Raw genomic sequence first — 17,982 nt, 5'->3', positions numbered from 1 at the left:
CCGCTTCATCGTGTACTCTTTTCTTTTCTATCCGTCTTTTCATTACTCTTTCTGCCTTTTTTATTCTTTTACTTATTTCTTCCTCCGTTTTACCGTTACAGCTAGCTTCTGACAAAATTAAATTCTGAAAAACGAGATGTAAACTATTAAACAGTTCTCAGTTTTTCCCCTGAACTCGTCCTGCGCAAATGTGTCAGGTTTAACATATAGCACGTATACACGGGAATCTCAGAAGGTGATGCGTACCAATAATACGGTAACTCCAATACTTATCTCTTTTATAAGCGATATCTTTAAATTACAATTAATATAGAAAGCAACCGCGTTTTTGTTAAAATAAAAATCTTAGAGAACAGGAGCTCATCTATACCGTATTTCTAATTGTAGCCGTTTTTCTGCGATACCGTGTATACGCGGTGTCTACGTGTATCAAACATAGACACTCAACAGTATGCGTTATGCGTATATATGTGCATAGACGCGAATCGCGTATAGGTATGAAGAATAAAAGTTTAGTTTTGTGCTGATATACAACAGTGATAAATGCTAATTCGCTTATCTTGGCTTACATGTATGCATACAGTTGATGCGTACGCAATACGTACAATTTATGTACATACAGTGTTTTATCATTATAGGTATAACTTAAATTATAATTATTAAATTTTATTTATAATTTGCGCGTATATATGTACGCGATTCGAAGCTTTTGACCAAGCTCCTTAAAGAAAGCACGATAAAGTTGTTCTCACAAACATATAATTACAAATTATGAATAAATAAAAATTCAAGCAAATTTTAGCAGTTTTAGCAAAAATTCGCAATAAATGAATAAGTAAATAAATTAAAGCTTAAACCCAGAAATAGAGTAATTAAATATCACGATACAATAAGAAGCTTGTAAAAGAATTAACATTTGAACCAAAGATCTGTGATATCTATCTGCGTCCATTTTCAATAGTATAATTTTCCATTGTTATTAAAGACATCTGTTATTATACCTTTCGCAAAATACGCATTCTTCAAATCAATATTGTCTATCTAAACTATTCTCGCGCGAACCACCACGTATATATTATATAAGTATTGTTCGCAAAGAGTGCCTTACAATTAGATTTATGGAATTAATGAGAAGTGAGCGATATTAGTCCCATTAGTAATTGGCGATAGAAAAACTTGCGTAAGTTATTAATAAGTGTGAAGTGAAATTAGTTGGGTTTCCATGATGAAGAGTGTACAGTATAGATAGTAAAATTTTGTGATGCTTTTGTAACGCTTTCTTTTATAAGTGTATATAATATATGTACACACATACACGTGCACGCGTACAAAGACTAAACTTGTGAGTTTTAATATGTATATGAAGAGGTACAAAAGTTATATAGATATAGAATAGGCGTTGAGGTCCAAAAGGCTGTCTAATCCTTGCGAGTCATTTAGCGATCGTTTTTTGTTTTTGTTTTAGTAGTGATCGAAATGACGAGTTCGATCAACGATGTCGGAACCGTTTCACATGCTAATGTCCTCGATTGCGCTCTGTAAAATAAATTTTCTAAAAAAAATATATATATATATATATATATGGCATATTAAGACAAACTTACAGGGATTTTTATTCTGCATAAATGAATTTTTTTATCTTCAGAAGCGATTTTGAAAATAAAATTTTTTCGCGCATTATTTTTTATATCATAAATATTAACGGCGCTTTGTATTATTGAAAGTCCACATAATTAAATATTTAAAATAAGATTGGAAAACATTCACTATAACAGATCTTTGTTTTAAGATTTAAAAAATTAAATTGTTCAATTCTCTCTATTGACGAATAAAAGAAAAAAAAAAAAAAATATATATATATATATATATATATATATATATATATATATATATAAAATTTTTCAAGAGAAGATTTCAAAATTGAATTAATCCTAATTAGAAACTGAATACTACATTTTACAGAATAATTCCCATCAGTTCTCTATAATTCATCTATTATTTACAAGGATATTATCTGACATTCATTCTTGGTTATTATCAAAGCCTAATAAACTCTGCACTTAAACTTTTTTATCTGTGCTGAATAAATTTAAAAACATTTTCGAAGTGTAAATCGCGAAGGTACAGGCACGCACGCTATGTATGGGTCACTAAAACATACAGCAGCGATTCTTTAAGGAGCAGTTATTATATAGAAAGGTCTAGCATCTCCCTTACATGCTAATTTATGATATTCTTAAAGCTAATCCTACATTAAACTCTAGTGATCGTCAAAACTTGTGACCCTTAGTTTTTAAAAGGCAATGTATCGTCCAAAGAATCAACATGTAACATTTATCAGGAAGTTATGGCGATTATGTAGGATCGTGTAACTTTTTTTTTTATGGATGTAACGAAATCATCATATCTACTACGAGTCTTGTCAGCCTCAAAATAATTCCGACATCATCGAATACTGTAATCGGGCTTTGATTTTTCGTCGCATGGATCGCCTCGTCGTTGAACATGGAATGGATTGTAATCAATTGATCGGTTAACATGTTCGTGAAAAAATACATCCTGCCATTTTCCATCTATGGCGATAAGTGTGCATCAGCTTTATGTATTTTATAAATAGTAATTATTTAATCATACATGTTTGGCATATATATTAGCATAGAAAAAACGATCGATAATATAGAAAAAATTCAAAATTTATGAATTATTTGTTTCTAAAAAGGGGGGTGAATAATAAGCGAATTATAGCGAATAATAAATAAAAAGTTCAATGTTTTGCTAACAACTACATGATCGGTTTTAAAGTTGTATAGCGTTAAGCGTTTGTTAGTCTCTAGTTTAGTTTAGTTTAATTTAGTTTAGTTTAGTTCTGTAGATTAGTTTATAATCTAATTTCTAAGAGAGAGAGAAACTTACAGTTAAAATATTCGTAAAAGGGATCCAAAACGAATTAATTGCTTTAAAAGAGTTAATTGCTTAGAAAGAGATATGTAACAGAACACATAAATTTTGCTTCAGTCGGCATTTCAGTCGGCCGCGTTGAATCCCTTTAAATAGGTCTACCTATCTAATACTTAGAAGGAAGATTTAATTGCTGCAATTGATTGCAATTTGCACGATTTTTCAAGTAACAATCTAAATGCAAAATTTACTCAAACCATTCTAATTGTCCATATCACGATTTACGTAAACGATGGTGCGGATCACTTTGGAGCTCATTCGTGCTTGATGAATTCAGTATTTGACTAACTGAATAATTGCGATAGTAATTAGTATTGGTTCGTGCGATACAGTAGTGTGCATACAATTTCGCTCATAAATTCCGTCATCAACAATATTGCGACGCGATGGTCTAAACGACCGTTAACAGTAAATAGATTTTAGGATATACGCTTGTAATGCGCATTTCCGTGAAACTTTATCTTATTTTACACAGATTATACATGTGCGTATCCTTCCCGATATTAAATATATCAAAGAAAGGGTATGTGACACCTATACGAGAGCATTCAGGATTAAAAGTGATATTTTAGGATTGTTTCGCAAATCGCAGTTTTCTGGTTATTTTTAAATGGAACGCGGTTCTGTTTCTACTTCCTGAGAGGATGCCACATAGCAACCGGGCGTCGCAAGGCCGTTAACATTTGTCTCCAATGAGCCAGCGCTTTTCCCGTCGAGGTAGATCCTACAATAATGTGTCCTACAGAGTATGCCTTTGAATTTGTACCTTGATCTCCGTTCAATTCCGCCACCGTCAATCTCAGCTGTATAGTCTGAAAAAAGTTCATTATTTGATAAAGAGACGATTCCCATAAGGAGAAGGAATATAACCAGGTACAAACTTGAAAGCTTAGATTTTGCTCGAGAACTATATAATATTCATGAAAAAAATTTGGTAATCTATCTGTCTAATAAATTAATATTATTCAATTAGGAATGATTGCTAATTAATTCGAAAGTTCACTTAACTTTAACGATTCGTATTTACAAACATTGTTTTTAGAAATTAAATCATGTCTTTATTACGATTGTTGTTAAAAAAAATGAAAATTTATTAAAACCTGTAAAGCGTGCGCTGGCACACTGAATATTATCGCCTCGTTGAAAATTGGACTTTTCTCGCCTTTTTTCACGGATGTCTTCTTCTTATGCATCTTTTTCCCTTGTTGAAGTAGGTATACCTTAATGAAAAATATTTTTAACATTTTTTTTTAACTATATTTATTCAAGTATAGAAGAGCGATGCCTGAATTACCTTGACGAAAAAATCACCCGGAGATAAACTTGTTCCGTGCAAGTTCCGCGCTTTAACTACTACGAGGGTGAGTCTCTCCGCCGTAGGCAAGTAACTAAGAGAGAACATCAACTCTCCTAGATGCGGAGTAGGTAAGGCAGGTCCACTGAGTGCCAGCCAAGTCGTAGCTGGCGGTCTTGCTGCAGGTCCGAGCTTCAAACTGGCTTCGCCGATTAAGGATGCGCCGCCGCCGATGTTAGATTCATCGGAAAATACCTGAATAATGAAAAAAGTAATTTATTTGAATTCACGTCTCAAATTCACGTCCGTTTAGATTAACATTTAATATAAAAAAATTACGTGATTTATTTATTTAATAATTTAATTATATTCATACGTATTACGTATATTTAACATGTATCAAATAGAAACTATGCGGCAAGAAATTATTAGCAAATACCACCTCAACAAGAAGTGTTCTGCCTGCTGGACCGCCATCGAGAGGAAATAAAAATTTCTCCTGATAACTAGGTGATGGACATCCCCTATAAATTCTCGTTTGCACATGAGTCTGCCTGTCAGGTAGTAGACACACTCTACGAAGAAAAAGAATCTTTAAGTATACCTACTAAGAATTCCGTTAATTATGAATTAGTTGTCTTTTATTAATTTTTTCTACTAAGAATTTGTAATTTGTTAAATAATGTCATAAAAGAATGTCCTAATACGGCAGTAATGAGACATCCTACGTATTATATGCTATGAGAGTCTATATGTATATAAGAGATTTTTAAGATATATTTATCATTAACGTGATATTCTATTTTTAATAAATAATAATAATATATGATACTAGCAGGTAAAAAAGATATTCACCTAACGAAAGTATCTTGTGCGGGAGAGCCATCGGCAGCAACGAGATCCCTGGCTTCCAAGACGCTTATGGCCAGATCGCCTTCGCAGTCGCTTCCGCGACCACCCCACCTCTCGTGTTCAAGTCCAACACAGATGTGACCTACGATAGGTGCTTCTTCCAGATCGTTCAGGTTGACGCTAGTATCGGAACATACGCTCTCGCAACTAATCGCTCTTTTTAAATTGGATTCGTCGGGTGGTGGTTCCGGCTCGGGACCTAGCGAACCTCGACGATTTCCCGATCTGATGTTGCCGTAGTCGTTTATTGCGTAACCCAGGTATGACTCCTCCAGACTCTGAAAATCACAAATAATACTCTTATTTTATATTGTTTGTGTGAAAGGATTTGTAACGTTTTTAAGAAAAATGTATCATTGCCTGTGAAAGTCGTCTCTTCAATTGCACCTCCTCTAAGGCGGCATAGAGTTCCTGGCTATTCCTTCTCCTAACACACATAACGTACACGTTTTAACTTTATAATGATTGAAAGGTAATTTAAGGTAATAAAGAGCCTGACATTGTGTAATTTTTTATGGTAACGTTCATACCTCGAGGGATCGGCAGGATCAAGTTCTACATATTCATGAATACCATTCAGTCTTTCTATACTTTTACGTCTTTGTTCGAGGCTGTTAAAAATATCCTGGAAAATAATTCTAATTTAAGGAACCAAAAACCAAGTATATTACACTATCAAATATTTCTTACAATTCAATCAATTACAATCAATTTCTTTTTAATCAGCAAAAAGATTAAAAGATATATGTACCTCTGACGTTCGGATGAAACTGGGATCTGATAAATAAGTACAAGACTCGTGACTGTGATCCTTAAGCAATAAGGGAGACGACGGTGGATCTTGTAGACTATTGTACACCTATAGGCAAGAGAAACAAAATTAAAAACAAGGATAAAGAACAATTATTATTAAGTTATTATTAATGTTATGTAAAATAAAGTGATAAAATAAATTATATAGTACCTCTTGCGCTGTTCTATGAGCTTCGAGATTTAATTCAGGACTATAAAGATCAGAGCTCCGTCTCGAGCCATCGAGACCAGTCAGGTCTGGGTCGGTTTCGGCATAAATATCTCGCATATCTTGCAAGTATTCGGCATCCTGATCTTCAGTGTTATCATTCACAAACGGTGGTGATGTCGATGGAAACGCAAGTCGCTGTACTTGCTGCGCTGAGGAGAGTACCGAACTAGGGATAAAGAAATAATATATCCCGTTATAATTCGATAAAAAAAAAAAAATAAAAAAAAAATAAAAAAAAAAATTCCGCTATTGAGTATTAAAAAATCCATAAAGTTAGATTTGTAATAAAATTGTGCGTGTTTGCTCTAATATTTAAAAATTATTTTTAAATTAAATTAATCTTAAAAAGTTTTAATGTTTGAAAAATTGTACAATGCGTACTATAACCATATGCAAGTAGTGTTTATAATAAAAAAATAAAAATTATGAGTTTATTGAATTATAGAATAATTTATATGTTGAAAACACATCTACTTTTATCAATTTTTAATAACTTACTTATAAAACTCCGAAGCATCTATGTAGCTCTGTGAGGTGACTGATCTGAGCGCGCTGAAGATTCTCTCACCGGTTGTTGGGCTACTCTTCTTCGTGATCTCCTGAGACGGGTCCGGGGGTGCGGGTGGCGGTGGTATCGGGCTCAAGGCAGACTCGTTCGCGATTTTCGTCTCGTCTACGATCGATTCTTGAATTGCGCTTGCGAACAGTATTGATTCACGATTTGAGCGTGCCTGAAGCTCGTTCATGGATTCGTAGACAGGAAGGTCAGGCAAGCTCTGAATGTATTGCGAGACTCGCTGAAGATCATGCGACTTGGATAGATCGCTGTGAAACATGTAGGAATCGATATCTTCTTGATGGCCGGAAATACTCTTGAACGGAGTCATCTCGATGTTCTGCATATCGCTATTCTTTCGATTGAGGTCGCCGTTCAGCTCCTCGCTGTTCTGAAGCATCTTTGAAATGGTCTGTGGTCCGTATATCGACTCCATGATCGTCTGGTTAGCTGCGTTCGATGAATTCGTCATGCTGAAATTATCCGCAAACCCTCTGGATTCATTCCTCGCGTATGGGCGCGCGATATGATTCCTCTGGACGATCTCGTAGCTGCCATAACTTCTATTGACATCCTCGTCGTTCAACTTGTCATGACGGTTATCTAGAGGTTCGCTTATACCGTATCTGAGCCACGCCGGCTCTTTGGGAGGTTCAAATTGCCTGTAAAGTTCACGTAAAAAAATGGAATATAAGCGGCTTTATAGTTTTAGCCTATGTGACCTAAATAAATTAGTATATATTAAAGTTAAACCCATCAGGAGAAATATCGCTTATCGGAAGCTTTTTTATATGTTATACCTGATTAATCTTGAATCTACGTGGTTTTGACTAGAGTAAGGTGTCATTTGGATGCTTTCCGTTATCGTCTTCGCAGGACCATTGTCGAACACGAAGGTGGAACGCTCGATCGACTGGAAGGGGTCGTGATTCTTCGACGGTTCGCTCTGAAAGAGAAACACGGACGGACCGGGGGCTCTCGATCGTATCGATCCTCTTTGCAACGACGGCGGCGGCGTCAACGGACCTGGACCAGCTTCGTGCATCCTAATATAGTCGACAGTACTCGGCGTCTGAAGCGGCGACGGCCTCGGACGAGCGGTCGGTCGTGGTTGCGGAGCAGGCCTCAATGGTTGAGGTGGTATCGCACTGCTGCCGAGAGGCGGATGTAGATCCCTGTCGACAGCCTCAAATCTGTATATAGAACAGTATAAAGATGTAATATATTTCATATATGTATATAATTTTTTTAGGTATTTATTTTTTATTTATTATTAACATATTTAAATTTAATTTAATTCAATGTTATCTTATTATGAAAGACATGGATACAAAATATAGTTGTTTAAGGTTTCTTTCTTTGTATAAAAAAATTTCATTATTATTGACATTATAATATTCTTAGTCGCAATTACTTATATTCATAATGTAGAAAATTTTATAATCTGATTGAAGTAACTTGATTAATTGTATGCGAATATTATAAAATCGTAATTGTTCAATTGATCGCATACCTGGTAAAGGCGCCTTGCGCATCTAGCCGGAGGTCGCTATCGCTATGCAAGAGATGTTGAGAGGCATTCCCAGTCTGGCGATATAGGCCTGGTATTGTCTGGGCGGTTGGATGCTGAGCCTTTACCAATCCCACCTTTAAATAGTACCATATAATTGGACATCATTTAAAATAATATAAGATTATAATAATATAAAACTGTGAAAAATATTCTAAAGATCCTGCATAAATGTCTTGTATATTCTTGTTTTAAAATTGTAACACTTACAATTTACTATAATAATAATAATAAAATTGTAAAATAACAGAAAAAATTCTAAATTCTCTAAACAAAATTGAATATTTGGCATTTAGCAATCAAATATTAAAATAAAATAAAAAATATATTTTAATCATAAATAATTGTTTTAGATAACAACTGCAAATTTTCACAAAAAGTAGTATTAAAACTTTTTTATAAAATCCAAGTGTAATTTAACTTACGTTTTGAAATATATTACCTTTTCTTCCCGTGGTGCCCAAAGCCAAGAAAGCCTTTGTCTCCATTCCTCGCAAACATTCCAGACATTCCTGATGCCAAATTGCCATCCAATGCAGTATCTGTGGGATTGACGTGATTACAGAAGCTAAACACTAATTATGTATATACCACGAATCATGAAATAACTTATTTGAAATTGTAATTCGGAAATATCGGATCGAATTTTAGAGAACAAAATAAAATAAGCTGTTAAGTTGATAAACAAAGTTGAAACTGATTCGTCACTCGATTCTTTCGTTCATAAGATTTTTGATTACTTTATTATGATTGATTATTTGTCGTAATCTAAATGGATTTATTTAAACATTATAATAATAAAATTATATTTAACCCTTACTTGCCACACTTCTGTAGACGTCACGTACTTGCCACATTGGGGTGGAATCTACCCTAGCGACCAAAATTGTTATAACAAATAAGCTATTCAATATTTTAACTTGCTAATTTTTTTAGAACTTCTTAAAAGCTTACTTTTAAAAGTTATGTAGGTTATATAGCCAAAAATTAAAATTATGTATGATACAAAAATTAAAATAGTAAAAGAAAAATGAAAAAATGGCTGTTTTTACAAAAAAATTCATTGCTTAAACTATTGACAGATGTCGCTATAGACCCGCTCCTCATAGGTTTCGGTACTTAAAATTAAGGGAATATGGTCGTGGGGTTGATTTGATCCCAGTGTGGCAAATAAGGGTTAACTATGATGTGAATTGTATGTGTGTGTTTTTAATTTCCTACATAATTTTTATTGTAAAGAATATTAAATGAATCACTTCTTTTTTTTTAATTTCTCTGTATATCTTTTGTTTTTTATTATGTAGAATGCTCTTAACATGTAATATCTATGTATTTTAAATAAATAATATTATTTTTTTATCTTACACATTTTTCTCAATTGCGTTTTCCACATCCTGTTTTTTATCTTGTTCTTTAGACTAATCGAATCATTCACATGCTTACAGCAATTCAACATTACTTAAACTCACAGTTATCCCTCATTGTTCTCATATAATACACTTCTAGGTGAAACAAAGATTTGATTTATTATTCCGAGGAAGAATATGGATCAAGCTTGTGCTTGGGCAAATACCAAATTGTTAGTGTAATAATTGTTCGTCGAATGACGCTTTCACCTGTTGCACGCATTAGCGCGTTTACCAGGTTTCTAAAGGGGTACACCATTATTTTCTTACGCCAACGATTACGGATAAAGAAGAGATTATCAAAGAAAAATTGAGAATTAAGGGTGGGATTCGTAGTTACTTTTTGTGAACTGATAGCTTTCTTGCTTACTTAATTACATTCAGTACGCTATATTATATATAAAATATGTGCATGTATGAATATTTCTTTAAAAAACCTGTGATTCTCTATTTCAATTATAAGTTTTTATTATAGTAATAACTGGATTGATGAGCGATATTATTAAATTTTATTATATAAAAATTACTATTGTTACCTTTTGCAAAGGACAAGCGTGGCGCCAGCAGCAATGACGATGATCAAAGCTACTCCGAGTCCGGTAAGAGCCCAACCCATAGCTAAACCCGAAATTGTAAACCCTGAGGCACACAAATTTACGAAATTAGCATTTTAACTACATTAATTAAGAGATAAAAAAATAAACAATTAAAATGTGTTTTCTTTATTTATAACTGATCATTATTTAACTGATATGCAATTGCGAATATAAAGATATTTGATTGTTATTGATACCAATATCGCAATAATATAAAAACACACGTTATAGTGTGTATATGGCACTTTAATATAAATTTTTTATATGTACAAACGTTTAATAAAAATTTATTTAAGAAATAATCTCTGCTTTTTTTAAGTAAGAATGCTTGATTGATTTTAATAATGAATTAATATATGTATACATAGCTGCGCGATCGATGGATTGCAAATTAAAAAGAGAATATTACGTTCGAATACAAGCAGAAATGTAGAGAGGCCACGTGTCGACGAAGTAACACTTTTGCTTTTGTTTCTTTGATACTCTTTCTGCTAGTGGGAACAATGGTGGCAATTAGTGGTAAGATTTCAGCTTGAAATTGAGAAGAAGGCAAAAGAAATTTTCAAGTATATCTATTCAATGGTTGATTTCTGTTTCGCCTTTATCTTTTTTGCGAACAAAAGCCGAAGGAGAAATTACAAAGATACTTTTAAAATTTACCTTTAATTTAGCTAGAAATCGATTACTTGGATTGCTTCTATAACGGAAAAAAAATATAATATAGAAAATGTTCCGAAATTATATTGTAAATATTATTTTAGTTTACAATTTTATAAATAATATTATAAATAATATTATTACGCACGTATAAATAATATTATTTATAAAATTGAACATTAATATTATTATGTACACAAAAATGTTATTATATTGTTCTCGTTTCAGTTTATAGGAAAAAGATGCATGCTTATATAATAAAAATTCGTCGACAATAACTAGAAGAAGTGGGTCAGCCAAGAGCTCGACTACTTCTAGTTACATTTGTGTCATTGTGTCAAGGTAACCGAGATTACTAAAATCTCTCTATTTTGGTATTGCGCTGGAGATATTATTCGATTAATTCATAATATAAAAAAGTTTTTAATCAGATATTATCATTTTTATAATTGGACTATTAGCTGCGGAATATAAATAAAAAATAAAAAACAAATATACAAAAATTGTAAATATTTCGATTTTTTATTCTATCTAAATAGATATTTAATTCAATACATTTATTATAAGAGGCATTTAAAATTATTTCACCAAGATTTCCTATCGCGCATCGTAATATATACCAGTCTGTTCATTATTGCCGATAGTTGGCAAAGTTTTAGAATCAAACTTAGCGAGTTATCATGAATAATTCACACGTATATAAATCATTTGTTACAAGTCCATTACCTTGAAAGTTTTTACTTTGTGACGCACGTAAATTGGATTAATGATTTTTACAATTACTGACTTTGCAATTTTCGTTATAACATTATAAATATGTTGATCATCAGCTTCATAAAATCCAATCTCTGATATAATATATAGCTGCTAATGTCGGGTCGGTACCTGGATGTTCACTTTTTTAAATAAAAAATCCGATAAGCTTTGAACTTTCTGTTGTCTAGTCCATATTTATGAGGTATTGTAAATCGAGCAAAGCTGCAAACTGCAAAGAGCAACGCGCTGTACCCAGCTTTTAATTTATGCCTCTTTAACAAATCTATATGTATATTTGAATCATGTTTTATGATACTTGAATTATTTCCCAAGCAGTCATGACATTAACATGATATACATAGATATACGTATATAAGTCTTTAACGTTCTTCAAAATCTACAGCATCTATGAAATTAATATATTGACTATAGCAAGACCCAACTAATTAAAAATATGCATTTCCTTATTATTTCATTATGCAAATATTTCTTACGTCTGAGATATCGTAAATATATATTCTATTTTATTAATAACCAAATCTGAAATTTGACTCGAATTTTTATCATGTAGAGCGCCAAAAATCATATATCAAAAAGGAAAAAAATGATATATCAAGAAAGAGAGGCAGGCGAAAGGCACCTCTTCTAACTTCTAAGCTAGCAGGGGCCATATTCTGTTCCGCTAAAATCCGCTTACCGACAATTGTCGGTAAGCGGATTTTAGCGGAACAGAATATGGCCCCAGGACCAAATCGGCAGAATCAAACAATTTATATATAGGTCCGGTTTGATTCTGCCGATTTAGTCTTGCTAGCTTAGAAAAGGTAATGATGACTACAGTTGCGCCAACGGTATACCATTTTAACCCATTTAACATTAATGTAAAATTTAATGCCAAGATTACTGTAAATGATGCGTTCCAACAAGATGTATGTATGTATGACATCTGTCGATAACAATTTCATTTTATTAAAGTTAAATTTGTTACATCATCAAAGGAATATTACTAATTCTATATATCTAAATGTCAATTGCAAAACATTTCATCTCTTTTCGATTAGTAGTTAATTAACAATTTGCTAGCAATACCATACAAATATGGTAGAAATGCGGTAGATAAATACATATTGTAGTATACAAAAACGCACAAAATTTATATCGCGGTATCTCTTTTTTTTTATTAACATTTAATGGAAACCATATAGCAGTAATATATCGAAGCGTCGGCTCTCCAGAGATAGCAGGAAAATTCTTTTCCGAAGTTAGCGTCGGAAATTATAGAGGGGGAAAGGCTTCTCAGAGACTTTTCTTTCACGCTCCTCCGACATTCACTTATCCTATAGTTTGCGTATAAAGGGCGGATCCGAAGCAACACGAAAAAAAAAAAGCCCTTGACACGTCCCATTGTAGATTTTTTCTTTCTCACGAGCTTTCTCCGTCTTTCTCGTATTCCGGCAGCCATCTTTCTTCTCTCAAACAATTTCCTTCCTTCTTTGAGATGGTTCTTATGCCCGGATAACGGTGCGAGGAAAACTCTTGCGAGAGAGGTGAGTCGAGAATGCGGCGGTCTTGAAATTCCTCGCGATCCTAAAGCATATTAAACTTGTCTAACGGGTGACCTAGTAACCCGTACGATCGTACCTCGTTACAACTTCTCTCTAAAATAACGCATTTTGAAGAATGAGGGACAGATCGATGGCGAACGTCATCGAATCGTATAGTGCGAATGACTCGGAAACATTTAAGGCTGATGAGACAAGCTAGCGAAGGGCGTGCAAACAATGTTTACAACTTTTTAAGGTTGTGGACTTTAAAGTAGAATTAATATTGCATATGGTTTACTGACACAAAAGAAATATTTTTACTGAAAAAATACATTATTTTAAATAATAATATAGGATTTCTTATAATTCGCGATTTTCTACAAATTCTACAAATTCTCTGACGTATATAAAAATAAAGTAAATCTTTTTTTAATGAAAATGTCAAGGGAAAGATTATTATTGGCTACAATTTCTCAATCTTCAATTTTTTATATCTTGATATAACTAAACTTTAAATTAAAATTTTTTTAAAGTAAAATCTCCATTAAGTCAACTAAAGAAGATGGTTTTGCTACCTGCTTGCCGCTTGAGACTTTGCTGAAAGTCGTTGAAAATGCTTCATCTTCAATCGTTTGTAACTGCGGAACTATAATATTGGTTTCTCGATACTTTCCCTCAGATAAGAATCCACATCAACTTTATCAGAGAATCTGATGTTAAAATTGAGACGAAGAAATGTAATAATTTATGGCTTTTCTAAAAATAGAGCTTGAAATTCAGTCCTTCAAATTTCTGTATTTAATTTTCTTTTTTTTTCTTGTGGTCTTTCTAGCTTATTAATGCTAAAGTAGCAGCGCCACGATTTTCTCCGAAATGGCACGGGATACAAAATTGTTATTATTTAGTGATACAAATTAGTACAAAATGGGTACTAAATATTCTGATATGTCCGGTTTGATTCTGCCGATTTGGTCCTGCTAGCTTAGAAGCGGTGTCATTGTTGTACGCGGCGTATTAACAGCGAAAATGTTAATACAAATTATAAATTGATCGCTGCGATTTGGTTATTGCACAGGCAAAACATAAGTCAACTTTCTTACACACAATTTAGAAAAAAAAAAACCAATAAATTATTCATTATTGGAATAAACATTACAGCCAAAGGTTTCTAAGTTTTATTTTATTCGCAAAAAAATATTTTTTTGCCGAACATAACTAAAAAAAGAATCAAATTGTTCCGAGGATTTTATTTTTATTTTTATAAAATCTTCCCTTTTATATGACACACGTGCGCCAATACATACGGCAACGATCGAGTCAATTAATTTCTGTGTTTCGTCATTTCCTCATTCCATGGTGCTTCCGGTGATAGACCGGAATTGTCTGTAAATACTCGCTCGATTTTCTCTTTCCCTGCGTTTTCCCCGAATCCCTCGTACCTAGAATACCTAGATGCTAAACGAGGCGGAAATCAATGCAGGCTGAGACAAACCTCTATTCGATTTTAGAGAGATGGTCGCGGTTCATCGGAGTCTGGTGAGCTGTGCGACGTACACGCGCACGTGTGAGGCTACCTACTACTATAGGTACGTTCTCTCAAAGAGTAGTGGTGGATGAATATGGTCGCAGCTAGCGGGACAACGTAATCAGATTTGCGAGAGAGTGATGGGTTCCATCAGCGCTTACAACATATATCTCCATCTTCGTCCCTTGCATTCTCTGTACGTCTGAATGGCTGTTTCGTCCTGGACACCATCCATTTTTCAGTTTACTTTCACAGCAAAGCAACCGTATGGTGAAGAACTATGTTAAAAGATAGACGTACATACTTACACACACACGTACATTATATTGACACCGTTCGTACATTAACGTCTAGTACAACTTGATTTTTGAGACTAACTGCTTTCTCAATAACGTTTTGCGCTTTCCGTTGCTCGAAATATCGTATTACTGGATTTTTAGACAGATAACGTATTATTACATTTCCCCATTATTCGAAAAATTAGACTGTTAGATTAAACTCTTTATCCTATTCTTTCCTTAGTAGAGAAAACTGCGTAACAGTAAATAGCCGTAACAATGATATAATTGTATAACTTAATTTTTTAATTATAATGCATATTTTCTCATAAATAACGTGTAATTAGAGAAAATTAAATTTACACGTAAAATTGTAAAAATATATAAATGAGCAAAATGTAGACTGTTATCAGTTATAATATCAGGATATTAATAGCTATATGATTCGTGTAAGTTATTTTAGATATCTTTCTATTTTAGAAAAATTTTCTGCAATTATTTGGCTCTCATTCTGTGAGGCATTCATCATGTTCATTGTCCACTACGATTCAGCTGTCTACTCGACTTTGGAAAATGCGTTAGGAAGAGATAGACAGCTAGCGGGCGTGGTTTAATAAGTTATGCCGTTCATTCAGATAGCGCAGCAGGAAAATAAGAGATGAGACGATGCGAGAGGGTGGATGAACTAAGAAAGACAGCATGTCTGAAAGGAGAGGAGAGGAGAGGAGGATAGAGGAGAAGAGAAAAGAATCCAATAGTCCAATACCCCCGGCTAGAGGGCTAACGCTCTTTGTCTCTCTCCCGGATGCCAGGATGCCAATAGCTGGCGTGCCTCGGGCTATTCCAGCGCACCATGACAGGTCGCACTAAGTATTAGTACACTACTAACATCTATACATATATCGATACGTCGCCGTCGTCTAAAGTCTAAAATCACCACCAACCAGGCAAAATTTGCAAAATAAATACGAACAACAATAAAGCGTAGGTACTGTCTTCGTCGTATTCTCAGCTGTGATCTCAGTAATGACTTTACAGCTTTCAACATTTGGAGCATACATTTCAAATGTAATAATGTTCGGTATATTAATTATGCGTAGTACAAATAAAGCATACTATACTATATTTATATAATGTACGGTATAATACACGTCGACCATTGTTATATATCTGGGTCTGTTTTTAATTCACGTGCACGCGAGACTATTTGAATTGTGGCACAAGTTATAGAGCGCGAATGAGTCTATTTTGTGCGCGTTACATATAAAAATAATTTTGGTTTAACGTTCCATTATTTCGATACCCGCACCCGAGTATGAATCCGCGTATGAATCCGAAAAACATCTGAAAAGAGATGCGTGTAACTGGTGGGATCTTCTCTTGGTTTAGATAAAGAAAGAAAATAAATCGGAGACGGAGCATAATAGTGTCGAGTGCCATCAAATGTTGTAGAACGTTGCTAAACTATGTCTAGTATATAGAGATTATTGCAATTTGCTGAGAAGAAAATTATTGCCTAAAGATTTACTAATTCTGCATTTTGCAGAGCTTTTTTTATATAACAGTACAGTTTTTTTATTTCGTTTCGTTCATTTCTGCATGCTGTCGACGAATCTTTGTTGTTATGTGCAGTCCAAACTATAAATCGTTGCTCTCTGCTAATTACACATCAGCGATTTTTAAATATCTTCTTCAAGTCAAAACTCATAGTAGTGTGTATGTTAATTAGTAAAATTTTCATATTAAAGAAATAATTTATTGACCTCTTTTTATCTCCAATAACGCATGATATACTAATATACCGTTATATGTTAACTTTGAGAAACATTGATATAAAAAAAATTAGATATAAACAGTGTAAGGTACATTTGAATGCGTATAATTCAACGATTGAGCAAAGAACAATTAAGTTTGATATGATAATGTGCAATGATGATGCTGCGAACCCGAAAATAGAACTGTGTACCGCGACCATCGAAAAGTCGTAGTTTCACGCGACTGTATAGGTAGTTTATCGTATATTTTCGCTAACTGATTAATGCAAAACTGGGAGCGAATGTTTATCGATGAATTTATTTAATTATCGATTCGCGGAACGTTGTAAACGAGTAGGGTATTCCCAGAATTCGTCGGGGATATGGATTTTTCTCTTCGGCCTTGTAACATGGTCTTCGTCACAAGTGGTGTTACAGCACAGCGAAGTGTCGTACGGCGAAATCGATAAATGTTATAAACGCGCATATATGCATGTGATCATTATTTATGCGTTATGAATAAATCTCACCTCTTCATCGTACATGTATGTTTTGCTTTTTGGACAAATTGAGCTGTTTCACAAAACATCTAATGTTTAAGTAATCACTTTTACATGATATATATTTTTTTAATATAAATTTTTTGTTTGAATTTTTTTAATTCAAATAACTTTCAGTCAATGCTGACAATCAGATATGAAATTTACCAATAATAAAATAAGCAGCAAAATACCATTTTTTAAAGAATTTTAGTAATAATACTGAAATTTTATTCGTGATAAATGTTAAAATGCTACTTAATCTGCATCAGTAATATTTGCTAAAAAGCAGTGATAAATTTGGTTTTTTAAGCAAAATCCGATTTTTCCGAGAGTTCGTTCGTTTACCGTCAGAAAATAACACTTCGTCGCGTGTAAAACATCTCACTCTGCGCTGCGGCAGCGGGCAGATGGACCGGATGGACGTGGTTTTACGGAGTGATGTTTTGTGGTTTCTCAGCTTATGTGTGTGTAACTGCTTTGCGCACCAGTAGTACTAGACGTAGTATGGTCGGCCGTTAGAAGAAAGAATTTACGTTGCGTTCGACAAATATCACGCATTGACGTAAAACTGGGATCGATTGAAAAGCGAGATAATTTAATTAAGCAAACA

General features: G+C 33.6%; 1 protein-coding gene across 2 annotated transcripts in view; it reads right to left on the bottom strand.

Annotated features, from left to right (window-relative positions):
* Positions 1-1,906: 1,906 nt before the first annotated feature.
* Positions 1,907-17,982, bottom strand: part of LOC112463326 — a 31,249-nt gene continuing 15,173 nt past the window's right edge. The window contains exons 2-15 of one of the 2 annotated variants that reach the window (XM_025029679.1): positions 10,257-10,359; positions 8,757-8,856; positions 8,258-8,391; positions 7,545-7,919; positions 6,687-7,406; positions 6,129-6,354; positions 5,916-6,023; positions 5,695-5,789; positions 5,525-5,591; positions 5,108-5,442; positions 4,695-4,827; positions 4,253-4,507; positions 4,059-4,178; positions 1,907-3,770 (exon numbers count right to left, since the gene is read on the bottom strand). In XM_025029679.1, coding sequence (XP_024885447.1) covers positions 3,588-3,770; positions 4,059-4,178; positions 4,253-4,507; positions 4,695-4,827; positions 5,108-5,442; positions 5,525-5,591; positions 5,695-5,789; positions 5,916-6,023; positions 6,129-6,354; positions 6,687-7,406; positions 7,545-7,919; positions 8,258-8,391; positions 8,757-8,856; positions 10,257-10,336 — 2,931 coding nt within the window. In that variant the 5' untranslated portion in view covers positions 10,337-10,359 and the 3' untranslated portion in view covers positions 1,907-3,587. Of the gene's footprint in view, positions 3,771-4,058; positions 4,179-4,252; positions 4,508-4,694; positions 4,828-5,107; positions 5,443-5,524; positions 5,592-5,694; positions 5,790-5,915; positions 6,024-6,128; positions 6,355-6,686; positions 7,407-7,544; positions 7,938-8,257; positions 8,392-8,756; positions 8,857-10,256; positions 10,360-17,982 lie in introns of both variants that reach the window. The other variant, XM_025029678.1, reaches the window with a different exon arrangement.

The sequence above is a fragment of the Temnothorax curvispinosus genome, unplaced genomic scaffold (assembly GCF_003070985.1).
Source record: "Temnothorax curvispinosus isolate PA1 unplaced genomic scaffold, ASM307098v1 QBEX01013138.1, whole genome shotgun sequence".
Taxonomy (NCBI): domain Eukaryota; kingdom Metazoa; phylum Arthropoda; class Insecta; order Hymenoptera; family Formicidae; genus Temnothorax; species Temnothorax curvispinosus.
The sequence above is the reverse complement of the archived record's forward strand: the minus strand, read 5'-3'. Positions and strand labels throughout refer to the sequence as shown.